The 17,790-nt window shown below is 47.5% G+C and overlaps 1 protein-coding gene across 1 annotated transcript in view; it reads right to left on the bottom strand.

Annotated features, from left to right (window-relative positions):
- The window catches only part of plxna1b (plexin A1b), a 142,393-nt gene that overhangs the window by 83,236 nt on the left and 41,367 nt on the right, over nucleotides 1-17,790 (bottom strand). Inside the window, 1 exon segment of the mRNA XM_084463656.1 lies at nucleotides 13,731-14,054. Within this exon segment, the coding sequence (XP_084319782.1) occupies nucleotides 13,731-14,054 (324 nt within the window).

The following is a 17,790-nucleotide window of genomic DNA, read 5'->3' as shown; positions in this document are numbered from 1 at the left end:
TGAACGTATGTTTGTGTGCGTGTCACAGGATGCTGTCAGGATGTCAGTCTGTGTGAAGTGCTGTAACAATTTGCCCAAGGGATGAATGAAAGTGCACACACACGCCTGTGCGCACAGGTAAGTACTTGGGTTTGCATAATGAGCCTAATCCCAGAGGTGATTTACAAGACCACAGAGGACCTGGATTTCTAAATAACGTGACGCTGAGGAAGACACACACACACACACATACTTTCAGAATTGAAGAGCGGCAGCCAGAGGTAATCAATGTCTTGGATGCCGTTCTGACCCCTCCCATTCGTTCTGCTTCCTTAGACTCTCCTTCCTCAGAGGAATATCCCTGTTTTCCCACATCTGACAGCTAGATGTGTGGGGGATTGAAAGGCAACAGTCATCTAGAACTGTTGTCTAAAAACACACAGATGCTCGTACTGCTTAGGCAAAAGCACATGCATGGTGTTAGAAAATCCAATTCACCAATGAACGTGTGTGTCTGTTTTTATGTTGTATGTGAGGTAGACAGAGACATTGTTTGCATGTGTGTATAATGGCATGGTTATTAGACTTGGTTATTATTGTGTGTGTGTGTGTGTGTGTGTGTGTGTGTGTGTGTGTGTGTGTGTGTGTGTGTGTGTGTGTGTGTGTGTGTGTGTGTGTGTGTGAGACAAACGCAGGTGAGCAGGGTACAGTGTGGGCCTTGGAATAGCGGCAGTATGGGATCCTTACCCTCTCCCCTCTCCTTATAAAAATGATGGCCAGTCCCAGCAGCAGCCCTGACCCTATTGCCTCCTCTCCACTCCACTGCCCCTCTAAACGCCAGCCATTCTGGCTCCCGTAGGGCCTGTGATGGAGTCCCGGACGCCCAGCGCTCCCATTCATAGCACAGGGCCTGTAATGAAACTATGGATTTTCCATTGGAGCTCTGACACCTACGGTCTGTCTGCTCCGAGTCTAATATCTTTGGCACGGTTTAATGTGTGTAAAACCTGCCTCGACAAGATGACTGGTGCAAACCTGAGAGTGTTTGCGGGCAGGTGGTTCAACCCTAATCAGAACAAATGGGTCAAATTGTCCTTCAAACGTGGTTCCTTTGCCGCGTCTTCTTCATATTGCAGACCACAAAGACACACAGAGAAACGACACGAACCCTGAGGTGTGTGAAGAAACTCGGCCTTCCCAAACCCCACCCCCCTCGGCTTAACATGGGCTTGCCCTGCGAGAGCAAGGCTAAGTGTATGTGAAGGGGGAAGGCGATAGACACGTTATCGACACAATGAGTTCTGCCCCGCCGATGCGCTCCAAGGTCAATTTCTCCCCCCCCCCAAGCACACACTTGGAACGTACAATCGAGACGAGAAGATCCAGAAGATGAGCTCAGCAACCAGCCGTGCAGTCTCTGCATGCTCTCTCTCCCTCTCTTTCTTTCTCCCTCCCCACCTCCCCCACATCAACTAACAGTAGATGACCTACAAGCCCACTTATTCTCCTTCCCAGCTGGAACTACTCTCTCGCCAGTGGGCCGCCGCTGGCGCTCCCACCGCGCCGCAAGCATCCCCTCTTCCCCCCCCCTCCCCCCCCCGCGCCCCCGGCTTCTGACCAACCTCGCCCTGAGAGGACACATTCCTCGCCTCTGTCAGAAACATCAACACACACAGACACACCATGCCAGAGCGCCACATTTTCTCTCTGTCTCTCTCCTTTCTCATCCTCCGCCACCTCAAGTCGCGGCGGCCCTGACTACTGTTGCCATGGCAACCGAGGAGGCAGGGGCTCGCTCGTGGCATTTGGAGACAACTTAAACCGCCCCCCCCCCCCCCTCCGTGTTATCTGAGCCTCCACGCTCGTGTGCGCGTGTTTGTGTGCATGTGCGTGTGTGTGTGTGTGTGTGTGTGTGTTATCTTCTTTACACCTAGAACACAGGACCCAAACAGCTACTGAGGCAGTCCAAGACTATCTCTCCAGCTTCCGGGATCACATCGCAAAAAACACAGACGGAACATAAAGACCCAATTCTGCAGCTAAAATGGAACAGGAGGGGAGGTAATAGGACGTGTCAGACACGAAAAGTCAAAAAGCCAGAGTCAAGAAATGAATAATGACAGGGGAGGAGGTTCAGAGGAAAAGTGAGTGTACTTTCCTCTTGCAGGTCACTGAATACCACAGTATCAATCTCTTGCATTCTCACCCTCTATTATTCTCAAACACACACACGCACACACACACCTCAGTTCCCCGGCAGTCCCCCTATCCAAGGTTATCTGTAATCGAATAGCCTTCCCTGGAAACCGACAGTTTTCCGGTGGCACAGCTCATATCCCGGAGAAACATCCGGACAGGAATTCCTACTGAGTGACTGAGCAGTCTCCCTCTTCCTGCCGCTCACTCCATGCTGGGATGAATGGTTTCCTTCTCAGCGTGTTCCATCCCGTTGGTCAGTGTCGTGTTCTTTCCCCCTTCTCGGGTGGATATATTTCATTAATAAAGCGCGGGGTCATGTGTGGTACGGGTTTGACTCCCCAACTTACCGGAGCAGTCGACAGAACTACAAAACTACAGCCGCTCGGCCCCCGGACGGACCATAATGAAGATGAAGAACATAAAGCTAAGGGGGGAACCGTGTCCCACCACCATAGGTCCCTGGGTGATGCAAGTGTGAGGAGGGAGGGGGGGAAATGATATATATTAAAAAAAAAAAAAAAAAGAGCTTGCGGGAGCGAGTGAGCGAGAGAGAGAGAGAGAGAGAAAGGGGGAACACGGGTGTGTGTAAGCGTTATTTCTAGGGCAGCCCCTCCAGTGACCCATATAGTGTTGAGACGGCACTATGCTCTTACAGACATGCAGCTTATGGTCCCGGTGCTGGGGAGAGGGAACACACGCTGGCAGACAGCAACACACACAGAATTAGGCTTTGCGTCTTTTTCTTTCACACCGCTGACTAGTCACAGTGCTCCAGCGTGTTCAAGCCAATTAGGAGACTGTATTGAGCTTATTTATTTAATTTAGCTTATTAGCGTCTAAAACTATCTGTGTGTTTGATAAAAAAAAATTAAAAAAAATACTTTGTCCAGTGCTATTCTGCCGAGCGCATTTCAGAACATTCCATGTCCAACAAGAATACGTGCAGTGCCAGAATGTGTGCGTGTGTGTGTGTGTGTGTGTGTGTGTGTGTACGTGTGTGTGTGTGTGTGTGTGTGTGCATGTGTGTGCGTGTGTACGTGTACGTCACCTTGTGATTCATCCATGTTTACTAGCGGAAGCTCCTATTGTGTTTGCCTTCATTAATGAGCACTTGTGTGTGTTTGTGTGTGTGTTGATTTCACTCCTGTGGCTGCACGTGCATGCATCTACGTGCGCATGCATGCGTGTGTGCGTGCGCATGCGCGTGTGTGTGTGTTTGTGTCATTTCCCTTGGGATGCTGCTTGCTGAGCTAATTAGCTTAATCCAGCAAAGGCCCACGGATGGATGGAGAACCGGGGGAAGAGAGGAAAGAGAGAGAGAGAGAGAGAGAGAGAGAGAGAGAGAGAGAGAGAGAGAGAGAGAGAGAGAGAGAGAGAGAGAGAGAGAGAGAGAGAGAGAGAGAGAGAGAGAGAGAGAGAGAGAGGGGGGGGGGGACAGGAAGAGGAGGTGGAGAGGGAGGGGAGGATGAGCAAGGAAGGATGAGAGGAGGAAGGAGGAGGAGGATGAGAAGGACGGCAGACATGGAGGACGGCGACTTTAAGAGAATTAACACTTATTCTAAATCTGTCATTTATTATGGCCATCCTCTTAAGAATAAAAATAGATAAGCGCAGTGCACACTGCAAGCCATCTTGGCTGCGGTTGTTGGCCATCTATGGAGGACAAATACATAGGGTTGGCGAAAGCACGGGACCAGCCAGAGGGCTCATAAACCATCTTCAGGGAGATGGGATTGCTCCCTTGGGCAAAGTGACCAATTAAACATAAAGACGACTGACGCTTGAGGAGTCCTGGCCGACACCCTTCAATTAATGTTATGGAGATACTGGAGAGGTGTGTCTGTTTGTGTGTGTGTGTGACAGTCAAGGCAAAGGGGAGAGTGGTAGAGGCAAGGAGTAGAAACAAAGCTGTAATTGGTGAGAGACAGAGACAGAGACAGAGAGAGAGAGAGAGAGAGAGAGAGAGACAGAGAGAGAATATGAATGGGGAGTGGTAGAGAAGGTGAATGAGAGAGCAGAAGATGTACACTCAAGTTAAGGCAGGATGTATTAGGAACAAATGGAAGATAGGGGAAATAAACAGACACGAAAATAAACACTAGCTTGGGAATAGATGCAATCAGCTCAGTCAGTCAGCTAATGACTAATCCTACCGAGACCCAAGGAAAGAGAGATGGAGCTGGGGAGAGAGATGGAGAGAGACACACATGTGGTAGAGAGAGGGAAGAGAAAGTGACAGAGAGTACAAATGCGGTAAGAATACCAGTGAAAATAATTCAAAATGGAGAGCGAGAGAATGCAAGAAAGGGGAAGTGATGTGATGGAAACAAGTTATAGCCGGTGTGTTGTTTGCGGCTTGGGGTTGTGTACAAAGACGTGTGCGTATAACTAATTAAAAGGGACGGAGTGAACACATTTTTCACCAGAGAGAAAACAGCTCTTTCAAAAGAGAAAGGATGGCGAGAGAGAGAAAGAAAGCATTGCAAGGCCTTGTACCCCGGGAATACCTCTTAGACGCCTAATTCTTCATTTTTAAAGGCTTAGTGGATGGAAATGGCAGACCCACAAGGTCAACCACTCCAATAACATTTGCTCTCTCAACAATTCTGAGGCTGTATGGCCGTAAAAAGAAAAGATTTTGAAAGACCGCGTCGGCGCACACTTAAGCCCGACTCCTCTTCATTAGCAGGGAATAAAAACACTAATGCAAAGCGAAAATGCGCGCGTGTCTTCATGCACATGAGCAGGAGAATCGCGAGACAGTTATCTTGTGGCCAAGAGTTCTGCTGTAAGGATGAGCTAGAGGCCAGTAAACCCACATTGGGTATTGGCTTCCAACCCCGGCTATCACCAACTCTTATGCTTATGGGATTAGCCGCAGGGTCACCCCGCTGCACGTTTACGGGGCCTCCCAATAGGCCCGGGCATCCAGCCTGGGCAGTTAGCCAGACGGGCTAGCTGCTAGCGCGCGAGCTAGCTAGCGCGCTAGTGCGGCTGAGCCCCAGGCTAGAGCCATGGCCCCCGGGGGCTGAGGGGATAATTAGGAAGACAGCAAGAGTCTGCTGCTCCATGCTGGGGAGGGAGGAAGGGAGTGACGCTATTGGGGTTGTTTTCATGTGTGTATTTCTACGCACATCCCAAGGGTATAGTGGTGTGTGTGTGTGTGTGTGTGCGTGCGTGCGTGCGCGTGCGTGCATGCGTGTGTGCGTGCATGTATGTCTATCTTTGTGTGAATGTGTGTCTTCCTGTATGCGCGCGTGTATGAGAGTGAGTGTCTCCTTGTGTACATGTGTGTGTGTGCGTGTGTCAGTGTCTCCTGGTGTGTGTCTCCTTGTGAAAACGTGATGACATCGTACCCTTTGTGAACACTGTGGCCTTCAATTGCTCCCAAAGCTTATGACAAAACTTGTGACTTGCCTGAGGCGTCTAAGTGCGCGCGCGCACACACACACACACACACACACACACACACACACACACACACACACACACACACACACACACACACACACACACACACACACACACACACACACACACACACACACACACACACACACACACCGTTGTATTTGATCACTGCAAGTCTCCACACAAATGCACATTTGTGTTTAAACACACTCACACACAAGTTAATCATCTAAATGTCAGTAAAGCAGAGGAACTAATCAAAAACAATGTATTAAAAATCTATTAGCTTGGTGATGGCTAATCTGATAAGCTCACTACAGTAGCTTCCCATAGGAAACGAGAGACGAGTGTCTGAGCATGTGCATGTACGTGTGTGTGTGCATCTGCGTCTGTGTTTGGAACGTTGGCATTTTTCACACTAGATTAGCTAATACGATACTCACTCACATTTACACTCGTTTACACTCATCATCCGATGTAATGGAGATGAAGGAGTGCTTCACATCCTGTTATTTACGGAGATTTAGGAAACTCTGCTGTGCATGTGTGCGAGAATATATATGCGCGCGTGCGTGCGTGTGTGTGTGCGCCCATGTCCATTCACAGTGAAGGGCAAACCTCCAGGTATCTATGTATGTATGAGCAAGTGTGTGTATGCGATGGTGGACCCACAGTACCTATGGTCCACGCCACTATAGCAGCAGCACCCAGCTGGGATACATATTGTCAACCACAGGGCTTAATGAGTGAGCGGGGGCCAACATGTATGTGTGTCTGTGTGCATATGTATGCATGGGTGTGTGTGTGAGTGTGTGAGTGCACAACAGAGGGAGTGCTGGCCCGGGCCAAAGGTAATCAGAGCCCGCTGTGCCACTTGCGTCAAGCCCTGTGGACTCTGCCCGCTAGTTTGTTTGAGTTACAACTTTCATTTTCACCTCTTTGGCATGCGTGTGTGCGTGCGTGCGTGCGTGCCTGCGTGCGTGCACGTGTGTGTTTGTGTGTGTATCAATAAAACGTGCCAACACGACCGTGGCGGGATGCCAGACACAAGGTGTGCCCTTGGCTGTGGCGGTTGGCATGGCGGGGGAGAGCCATGCTACCACGCTAACTTCTACCCACGACTTCCCAGCCTGGCGGCCCACGAACACGCCCTGGTGCCAGGGCCCCGGTCCAGCCAACTGGAGCCCAAACCACCACCACCACCATCTCTATATTAAAAGAGGCCAGCATTAGCCGGAGCCAACGATGAACAATTAAATCGCTTCTTCATATAACGCTGAGGAAATGCCAAGAGCACATGAGGCATGAGACAAATGAAATTTAACGATTTAACAGGCATGGGAAAAAAAAAAAAATGATGTGAGTCCAGCAACGAGGAAAAGCATAAAAAGTCAAAATTAATTCACTCAAAATCGGTGCACAAGGTTTATAGATATTATTAAGGACGTCAAGTCGAAACGAAATAAATAAATAGGCTTGTGTAGTGCTCACATGTCAGCCTAACTGGCTCTACAGCGCCTTCATAAAACTCCTCGCAAAAATGGATTGGGCTCCATTCATTATTCAGTACATTAGACCTCTCCTCTCCTTACCCGTCTCCTGCCTACACCTCCCCTCGCAGTCTCCCAATCCTCACCCTCTTGTTCGCCTCTCTCCTCTCCTCACCTTCCAGTTACCAGGAAAATAAGGCGGGAAAACTATGGTCGCAGAATCGTTCGATAATGCTAGTGACCCATAGCGTTTAAGGACAATATGCCATTATATTCAGGGGAAGGTTTTGCACTCGCTCAAGCCTAAAGTTTAAACAATATTTTAGTCCTGGAACGATGGGTGTGTTCACGTTTAATTTGGACTCATTTTCCCCAGTGCCATTAGAAAGTGTTCCCTGAAAGGGCTCGGCTATTAGGGGTTAAAGATGCTTTAATGGGGCCGCAAGAGTAGATCCATCTGTGTGTGCTTGTGCGTGTGTGTGTGTATGTGTGTGGTTGTACATGAGCATAGGTTATGTCCTTTAAATATTTAAGTAATACCCTTCATTACTGGCTTCTCCTTCAAATCCAGGATACACCACTTTACATACATCTGTATGGTTGTGGATCTCTAGAGCAAACCTTCTCATCCTATCACATCCATGATGGGCTGTTTGTATGTTAAATAGACCTAATGAGGAATGCAGAGTGAAAGTCGCAAAATTGGGGCTATGGAGGCCTATATTTGACCCGCACGATGAGTCAACTTTGTTTTTTTCCACTCTGGAATTGCAAAGCGAGTCCATGTTTAATTTCTATTCATCTGAGTTGTTGAAAATTGTTCTGTCATGCAAAAATAGAAAAAAAATAAAAAGCATTTCCCAACATTTGATCAAATGTCCCTGGAAATGATCCCAAAAGGCCCTGAAACTTATTACAAAGGGGGCAAACCCTAACACAGGTTAAAAAGAGGACATTTCCTAGCCTGCAACAGACCAAGTCACGGAGACGAGGAGAGACCTAGCACGTTGTCTGCTCAGGGAGGATTGTCAAACGGAGGAGGAAAGGCAATAGATAGGGATATGGGGACGACACAAGAGAAAAAGATAACAATGCGCATGTGTTTAGTGTAGCAGCAAAAGGAGAATGTCACATTTCCTCACAATCCTCGTATTTTAATGAGGATTCAGCGATGGGTATTTATAGTAACAGACAACCGCCATAATCATAAGGTCTCCGTACATCATTATATATTTTAATCCCCCACACACACACGCTCAAACACTAGTGGGCTAAGGCTAGTGCTTAAAAAAAGAGGGCACACACTGCAGTGATGTCACTCTAATGCATACAGTAGCGAGTGTGTGTGTGTGCGTGTGTGTGTGTAGCTTCATACAGAGAAACGCCCACGGAGGACAGATAGTGTGTGTGTGTAGGTTAGTGTAGACATACAGTGAAAATCTTCATGCACCCACCCACCCTCGCTTTACCCAACAGACACCCATATATCTGTCTTCATTATTCGTCTCAGAAATGTGCACACACACAGTTGCACACACACACAGTTGCACACACACATACACACACACACACACAGTCGCACACACACAGTCGCACACACACACACACACACACACACAAAGACACCCCCCCCCCCTCCCCCCCTCCCCCCCAGAGTGCTGCTGTGATAGCCTCGGGCGTCGACTGGGGCCCCGCACGGTTGGAAGCATATGAGCATGTCCACGGTCGACCAGCCACTAGCCACGGGAGGCTAGCGCGCCAAGTAGCTTTAGCCTGCTACACTGCTGCCTTCAATTACACTGCCCACCCAACCCACTTCATGCTATGGGCACATGCTAACGTGGGCGTCCCCGGTCTAACTAGAGAGAGAGAGCTAAGAAGAGGGATTCTTGGGACCCACACTTCACAGCCAGGCTCCAGTGAGCCAGCTACAGTAGGAATACGCGGCTAATATGTTCCATTAGTCAGAATGGCCCTCTGGAGAGGTGAAGTAGCAGACATGTACGGTTGGAAGGCTGTTATATTTAGTTGACATTGTTAGCAGGGAAATTTTGTGATTCACCGTTTTGAATCTTGAATATGGCAGCCTCTCCCGCTCCCTTTCCCGGTGTGAATGTATAAACTGATGACCTAGGTTTAGCAGGCGGCAACACAAAGCCAGTCTCTGTGTAGCAAACCAGGCCAGATAACTCGTGGCTCAGCTGGCGGAGAAGAATAATGAGACACACGCACACACATGCACCACCCACACACACACACACACAGGCACTGCAGAGCATACAATACAGAATGCACTCTTAAGAAAGTGTCAGATTCAGTCCATCTTATGGACGTAAAAATAGCAGTATCACAATAGTGCATCTAGTTTCTTCTTTTGGGAGGGTGAAAGTGAAAGACTTTGCTTGGATAAAAAGTACAACATATTTGAGAAAGGGCGGTGCCGGTGGGAATTGTACTCCATTTGGAACCATTCTTTCACCATCCTTCAACACACACATACACCCTCACATAATTCCTATGCTATGCTGGCGTGGTCGTTCTTTCCTCCTAGAATGTTCCATCTCCCTCATTCTTTCCCTGTGTATGTATGCCTCAACTGAACAAACTAGCAGAGGTTCAAGGGTGTAAACTTGACAAACTAAGTTTGACTCGTTTTTTTAACTCGGGGCTTGGCAATAATTCAATATTATCAGTCATCAGCGTTGAATGGCTATTGTGGTTGGTTAATGGTTATAGATTATCCTGATACCCAGCTTTATAATATAAATGCATTAGGATGGGAAGACATGGCCTCAAAAGGACAAAATATGAGGTTTGAAACGTCAGCAAGAACAAAAAGCTAGTTTAACACTAATACCCTACTCAAAACGTCCATACTCTTTTCAAATTAATATTGGTATATTTATGGTGATCGTGTCAAATTCCCCATGATTATCGTGATAATACGTTATTCCGTTTGGCCCAGCCCTAGTTTAGCTAATTTCACGAGGTACTGGTGAGAGACAGAGGACCGACATGTTGGGATGTTTGCATTGGACGGCGGAGCCATCCTCCTGGGGAGGCAGGATTAGTCTAGCCCTGTGACCCCACCAGATGAATGGACCATCCCCTCCCATCTTAAACTTTGTCACACCTGAGCCTGGCACGGCCTCAATGGGCACAGTAGGACCACCAGGGGCACCTGCCACCTGGCAATAGAGGCCGCACGCACGCACACGCACACACACACACACACACACACACACCAGATGGTGCGCAACAACTCCCATGGAGTGCCCAGCTGAAGTGTGTGTGTGTGTGTGGGTGGGTGTGTGCGCTATGCATGAGTGTCGGGAAAGGAGGCGGGGGGGTTAACAATGGGCATTGGATTATCCATTAGGATCCTCTTGTGTCTGATCTGCTCTGATGCGTGTCTGTGTGTGTGTGTGTGCGTGGGATGTGTTTGCGTGTGTCCTTCTGGCTTTGTGCGTGCTCAACAGTCCCTAAACGTGCAGGAGTGTCAAAATAGGAGCCGTTAGAAGTCGTAACGTTGGCTTCGACGTCTTCTGTAGATACGCTTAGGTTCCTTTGTGCTTTTAGCACCAACGTGCGTACACACACACACACACACACACACACACACACACACACACACACACACACACACACACACACACACACACACACGTCCGGTTCTCCAAAGATGGGCTTTGGTCCATACTGTAGTGAAGCATCGGCTAATTGGTTAGCATAGCATGGCATGGTGTGTGTGTGTGCGTGTGCAGGACAATCTACAGGAGCTGGCAGAGATAGACGCACAGGGCTTGAATATTGAGACGTCACCTCCCAATGCCCACCGCCATTTCAGGAGAGTAAGAGGCTTTGCGTGTTAGTTATTCTGTTAGTGGTAATGTTGTTTGGGTCATTGTTTACTCATTAATTGTGAAATGATTTGTCATTATTGGGAGACACTGTTTTGTTGGAAATGGATACAGTGTTTCTCATGCGAGACGTAGCAAAACAGGTTTTGTCAGCCGGGGTTTACGGTATGTTAACGCTTATGTAGGATGTTACAGTAATACAATTCTCTTGAGTTCTATCAATAGGGTGGAGTCTCTGCAACAGAGAAATCCCATGATGCATTCTGATGTACAGGCCCTATAGGAATCAACATTGTCAGGCCGAGCGAGCTATAAAACAAACAGGAGAGAGAAGCGTGGCGATGGAGGCACTATGACCTGGAATGGAGAGAGCTGGGTCAGGAGACCTTGACCATGGCAGTCATTGGTGACTTTCTGACCTCCCCTGTTACAGCTACCCTGGCTAAGCATCCTTTCAATGCGAGTGCATGGATATAAATCAACCTCACCTCGACTTTCCAATTTGTTTTTTGCATCCGTCCATCCCACGCAGCTCTTAAATCTGCATCCCGTCAGACCGAAGGTTCACTAATGAAAGCTTCTTGGGTGTGTGGGGGCATGTGTGAATGTGTGTGTGTGTGTGTGTGTGTGTGTGTGTGTGTGTGTGTGTGTGTGTGTGTGTGTGTGTGTGTGTGTGTGTGTGTGTGTGTGTGTGTGTGTGTGTGTGTGTGTACAGGGAATCCATTCATTCAGGCATTGATGCTATGTTGCTCAGGACAACCTTGACATAGGAGCAAAGGAAGTCATTTAGCCGCATAAAAAAGACAAATGTGAGTGAATTGATTCCCCAAAGAGGCCGAACTATGAAAGTCTGAAATAAATCCTCAAGTCATCGATAAATGTTTTTAGTGTTTTGCCTAAGCCTTGACAATAATCAAGATTCAAGGTACATTTAAATAAATAAAACATCCGTATAGATATACGGAGTAGGTTACAAAGGAAAGCGAGCATGCCTTTTCAAATAATATAGACTCAATTGCATATCTCTCCACTGGGGTTTTTGTACAATTTCTACATTAGAGCCATAAACCTCTGTGCATCCCCCACAGTCAGTGTGTGCGTCTCACAAACATTCAACAGTCAACACTTAATTTCATTCCTCAAATGCAAAAGTCTTTGAAGTGGACAGTGTCCAATGGGTGTAAAAAGGCCCTATGCGCACTCACGCTTCCACACTAAATACCAAAGTGCATCAGAAGCAACACGCATATCAACACACAGCTCATGAAAATGCACCTAGCGTCCTAAAGACATTTCACACAGACACACGTGGTCTAGCGGAGGATAAGGAGCCGTCTGTTCTGGATCTCTTGGCCTGATGAATGACGCAAAAGGTAATGTGTCATCGCATGCTACTTATTCACGCGCTCGCCGTCTTCTGCACTTCCCTCCTTAAAGTTATCAACAATGGCGAGGAAAGGCCACAGCCATTGTAGCACACTCAACGATTAAACACTGTGTGTGAACCAGTATTTCGTTTTATAATTATAAAATAAAAATTTGAAATTTGGCAGAGCGATTTGTGCTATTAGTACACATTACCCTTTACACACACACCTTAAATTGGTAACATTATAGTAGAGACATTTTTTTTGAAAAACAACTAACTAAATAAAAGGGGCTTTTGCCAAGCTAACTGAATGGATGTCACTTTGACAAATGCTCAGAGCTGACTCTTAGGCAACATTGTATTGTGAGTTGTCTCTCTCTCACTTCCTCTCTCAAACCAAATCCATGGCATTACAACCTTGCACATTATTATTATGCACACTAGGAGTGACAAAACACACACACTGATTATACATTCATATAGAATGCCTGACAGGTTTTGAGCAGTGCAGAGAAGGGGCTTGAATTCCAATGAGCTACCCTCCACCCTGAGAGCTCTCCCATCACACAGAACACACACACACACCAACTTTATAGAATTGCAGAATAACACACAAGGAGCCCCAAAATAAAAATAAAAAATCGAACAATTTCCCCATAAACAATAGCAAACCGTGAAACTAAAAAGGAGGAGCCGAAATGCATTGAAGTACGATGCATCAGATCAGGCGTGTGTACACTGCTCCGTTTAAGCAGATTAACAAAGTAAAAACCTAACCTAATCCCTGGCCCAAATATGTGACCCAAGCGAATGGAAATGAAAAGGCTGAGAGCGAACATGAAGCAGCAGCAGCAGACCCGGCCCCCGTCTATCTATCCATCTAGAGATCACCTCTACGCCTCATCCCCCTCTCCTCCGCCATCTATCTCCATCAGCCAGGGGGCTACGGAGCCCAACGGCTCGGCTCAGGGGGCAGGCCAGCCAATAGGAGAGGCTGTTAGTTGATTGAATGGGAGCTCATTAAAACCAGCAAAGAGACGCCGGGACACCATATCTTTTCATAAATCTGTCAGAAACGGGAGCTTTTCTAGAGAGGAGGAATAAAACACGACCCAAACCGATGTAACAGGAGGCCGTGGCCGGTGGTGGGAGCGTGTTCTTTGGGCTCAATCTGACACCGTGCCAAAGATTAGGCTGTGAAAAATACACAGCTGCCTGTCGAGTCTTAACCCAGATATCACAGCGCTGCCACCCGATGCACCCAGCCACCCACCCACCCACCCACCGCCTCCGCTCCCCGGAAAAAAAAAACTTCAGTAAGTCGCACCCTGCGTGACAGATGTTGACTCACAGCACACAGCATTTTTGGAGCGTTCTTGAATCATAAAACAGCAGTGACGCATGTCGTCGGTCAACTCACACGCGCTCATCCAAGCGAGCAAACAAGCCACAGCCAACCGGCGCCGGGGCGAAATAGACGCTTGAACAAACGCAGAGATGCGCCCGACGGACGCGACGCAGCACAGGCACCCATGACGAGAGGGAGCCATTTTGTGTTCCTACCTTCTTCATCTTGCCGTTGCGCGTGCCGACGAAGACCACCGTGTTGCCGCGGTAGTCGTAGGCCGCCACGGAGGTCATGCCGTCGTCCTTGTCGATGAAGAGGGGGATCCCCTCGATGGTGCTGGTGCCCCCCAGGGGCTGGTTAAAGTCCTGGCCGCAGAAGTCGTCGTTTATCTGCAGGGGCTGGAGCACAGAGGAGGGGGAGCTCTTAATGTCCATGCGTTCAATTACACTCGGACCCCGTTACATGACATGACATTGAAACACAGTATTAATATTAAAAGAAAAACACTTTTATCTAAATGTTTAATTTTAATTTGAAATTTGTGATTTTACAGAATGAATGTGGATGAATTTGGATGAACAGTTTCAAATCCACTGTCAATGTGACACACATGTTCACCTATAAGTTCTGGACCTTTGTTATGTTTATCACTAGGCTTGCGACACTGCTAAAAACACACCCACTGCCAAACCACACCCACTCGTGCTGGGCCACACCCACTGCTAAACCACACCCGCCATTGCCCAGGGGACTGGCGGTGACCCACTGACACGTTCTAGAGATTTCCGTTGGTGCAGCGGGTGGGTGGGGGCGGGGGGGGGGGGGGGGGGGGGGGGATTACCCTGGGCATCATACTGAGCACATGACACATTAACAATTCAGGCCAGGGCTAAAGAGCATGTCGCGCCCATATGCACCATCAGCTGGCTCACGAGACAATGACTGCCAGGGAGATGGAGAGAGAGGGAGAGAGCAGGAAACTGAATGAGTGACAGAGAATGAGATGGACAGAATGTCTGAGAGAGCAAGAGTGATGTCCCTGGTAAGGAAGGTTTGGTTCGTAAGGATGTCTGGCGTGTGTTAATGGAGGCGAACCGATGTGGTGTGTGTTTTGTGCACACACACACACACACACACACACACACACACACACACACACACACACACACACACACACACACACACACACACACACACACACACACACACACACACACACACACACACACGGGGAGCGCGTAAATGACGGAGTAATCCACAGTCTTATCGCTACATCATCTGATTGATCCACACAGGAGAGTAGCTCTCTCTCTCTCCCTCTCTCCCTCTCTAAATTGCTTGCAGCATGTCACACATCAATATCCCTTTATTCTTCTTTCTTTTTCTACCTTCTCCCCCCCCACCAACAGTAACTACTGTAGCCTGGCAGACGTCAATAGTCCTAGCGAGGCAATCTGCATCCAACAGAATGAAAGAAAGAATGAATGAGAGAAGAGACATTTTCCCTGGGTCTTTTTCTTTGTGTGTGTGTGTGTGTGTGTGTGTACACGTGTGTGTGTGTGTGTGTGTGTGTGTGTGTGTGTGTGTGTGTGTGTGTGTGTGTGTGGTGTGTCTGACATGTGTAGTGTGTGTGACAGGAACACACACACAGACATTACCTGAAACAAGTTTCCTTTGTAAGAACTAATGGCCAGGGGGCAATCTCTCTCTACCGAACAAAGCCGACACACACACACCACTTCTTTTTGTGCACACACTGAGACCAACGGGGATGAGGAGAAACAAGTTTTAAACTGGACATCATTCTAGTGTGTGTGTGTGTGTGTGTGTGTGTGTGTGTGTGTGTGTGTGTGTGTGTGTGTGTGTGTGTGTGTGTGTGTGTGTGTGTGTGTGTGTGTGTGTGTGTGTTTTGAGGGGGTATTGGATGGTAATAACATCAACTCATTGTGACTCTCTTGCTTTTTAGAGATCCAGGTTATGTGAATAGGCTGTACATTTTGGGAGAAAAATAAGATAAAACGTGTATTGTGTATTGCATTGTGAATTCTGTTTCATATAGTGTAGCTCAGGTGTGTGTCTGCGTGTGCGCGTGCGTGTATGTGCGTGCGTGCGCATGTGTGTGTGTGTAATTACATTCGCTTACGAGCTAACAGGAAACGACCAATTCCCATAGTGTTCATATGACATACAACTTGAGGGCAGCGATTTCAAATCATGTAGCCACGGAAACAGAACCCATCAATCTGGATTACACTTGCCTCTCACTCTCTCCCTCTGAACAGTCTCATGTCGGGGCCTAAGGGGAAGGCCTGTGAAGGGTTAATCTATTTTGTGCAGGGATGACTAAATGTCAGAAATGAGAGAGAGAGCAAGAGAGAGCAAGCGAGAGAGAGAGAGAGAGAGTGCAAGAAAGAGTGAGAGTGAGGGTGAGAGAAAGAGGGAGAGAGAGACCGACCGACTGTTAGAGAGAGGGTGAGCGAGAGCGTAGGAACGCCCCCCCAAGGGCCAACACACATACAAACCGTGCAACGAGAAATACTCGCGAGGGAGCACAACCGTTATAGGGGCTTTCAAATAGAGGGAACGACAGTTGAGCAGAAATTCACCAGGAGTAGATCAACGCAACCCATCGCACACAGCCACAGCGACCTCGGGGTTGTACAGTATAAACTGTGTATTTCTACATACATCTTCATACCTGCTGGGTTCCTCTGTGTTATCAGTAGAACACAGCCTAGCTACAGGAGCCATCGTTACCGCGCATCTGGCTGGACGATCAAAGGGGGTTCGGAACCTCTTTGAACTCGCTCACAAAACCAGGAAGTGGGAAAGAGAGAGTTTTCTCATGCTTCTCTCTGATTTATCTTCCATTTCCGTCCAGACTGTGGACAGCAGCCCGGCCTGCGAGAGTGTGAGGAACATATTAACGCATGGAGCAGACGGGGGATGTGTGAAAGATTTAGCTCCAACCCCTGTGGCGGACGCGATGTCCAGCAACGTGGAAAAAGCTGGTGTTTTGAACGGGGTCTTGGCAGAGCTGCAAAAAAAAGCATTTTGTGAATGTGTTTGATTCCTAAAGGGAGTACGGAATGTTGCGTTTTTGGCGTCTGATAACAAGCTTAAAATGACTATGTTGTTTAATGTAATTCATGTATTTTGATTGTCTTCATTAATATGGTGTTCAGAAGCACATATGACATTTTAGTAACACTTATACGTACATTGATTCACCACTAATAATTAAATAATGTTTGGAAAAATACCTTTGTTAACGTGAACACCATTACCATAGTTAACATGCAAAAATTAATTATTAAAATTATTATTAGACCATAGATTACTTAATTGAATTGTCAGTAAATGTCTTTTAGAGCATTAACTAATGTTAATTATTTGGTTTGTTAATGTACCCTTATTGTGAAGTGTTACAAATATTCCTTCATTAAAAGATCAATTCTACATCCTTAGTTCGCAATAGTTATTTCATCACCCATCATGTTTACCTATAAACACATGATGGCATGCTGACTAATATCCTAGCTCAACCCCATATTGGTTGAACAATTTTTCAGTTTTATTTTCAAGATTAAATCGTTTTTTAAAAGCATCCATCTAAATTAATTCATACGAGTTGTCCAGACTCTGAAGGACTGTGTGTCTAAGGTGCAAACAGTGCACCTGAACCTGTGTGTGCGTGTGTGTGTGTTCGTGTGCACATGTGTTGACATCCACACACGTCCTGCTAAAGTCCCAAGGTCAGAAAGAGAAATATGCTTTGATTTATTGTTCACATAATGTTCAAGAAATATATCAGTATGTGTACGTGTGTGTGTGTGTGTGTGTGTGTACACGTGTGTGTGTGTGTGTGTGTGTGTGTGTGTGTGTGTGTGTGTGTGTGTGTGTGTGTGTGTGTGTACACAAGTGCATGCTTGCTTTTGTGTGTGCCAGTGTGTGTGTGTGTCAGTGTGTCAGAGTATGTGTGTGTGTCACCTGCAGTAGCGGTAATGAGGCTTAGGTCTATGAGTTGGCCACTGGCCAAGGGGCTGTGGTGTTACCCCCCCATCTGAGTGGACCCCTGGCCTTCACCACGCCACACCATGAAATATAGCCATTCATATGGCACCCAACACATGT

Source organism: Micromesistius poutassou, assembly GCF_964030765.1.
Source record: "Micromesistius poutassou genome assembly, chromosome: 2".
NCBI classification, from domain to species: Eukaryota; Metazoa; Chordata; class Actinopteri; order Gadiformes; family Gadidae; genus Micromesistius; species Micromesistius poutassou.
The sequence above is the reverse complement of the archived record's forward strand: the minus strand, read 5'-3'. Positions and strand labels throughout refer to the sequence as shown.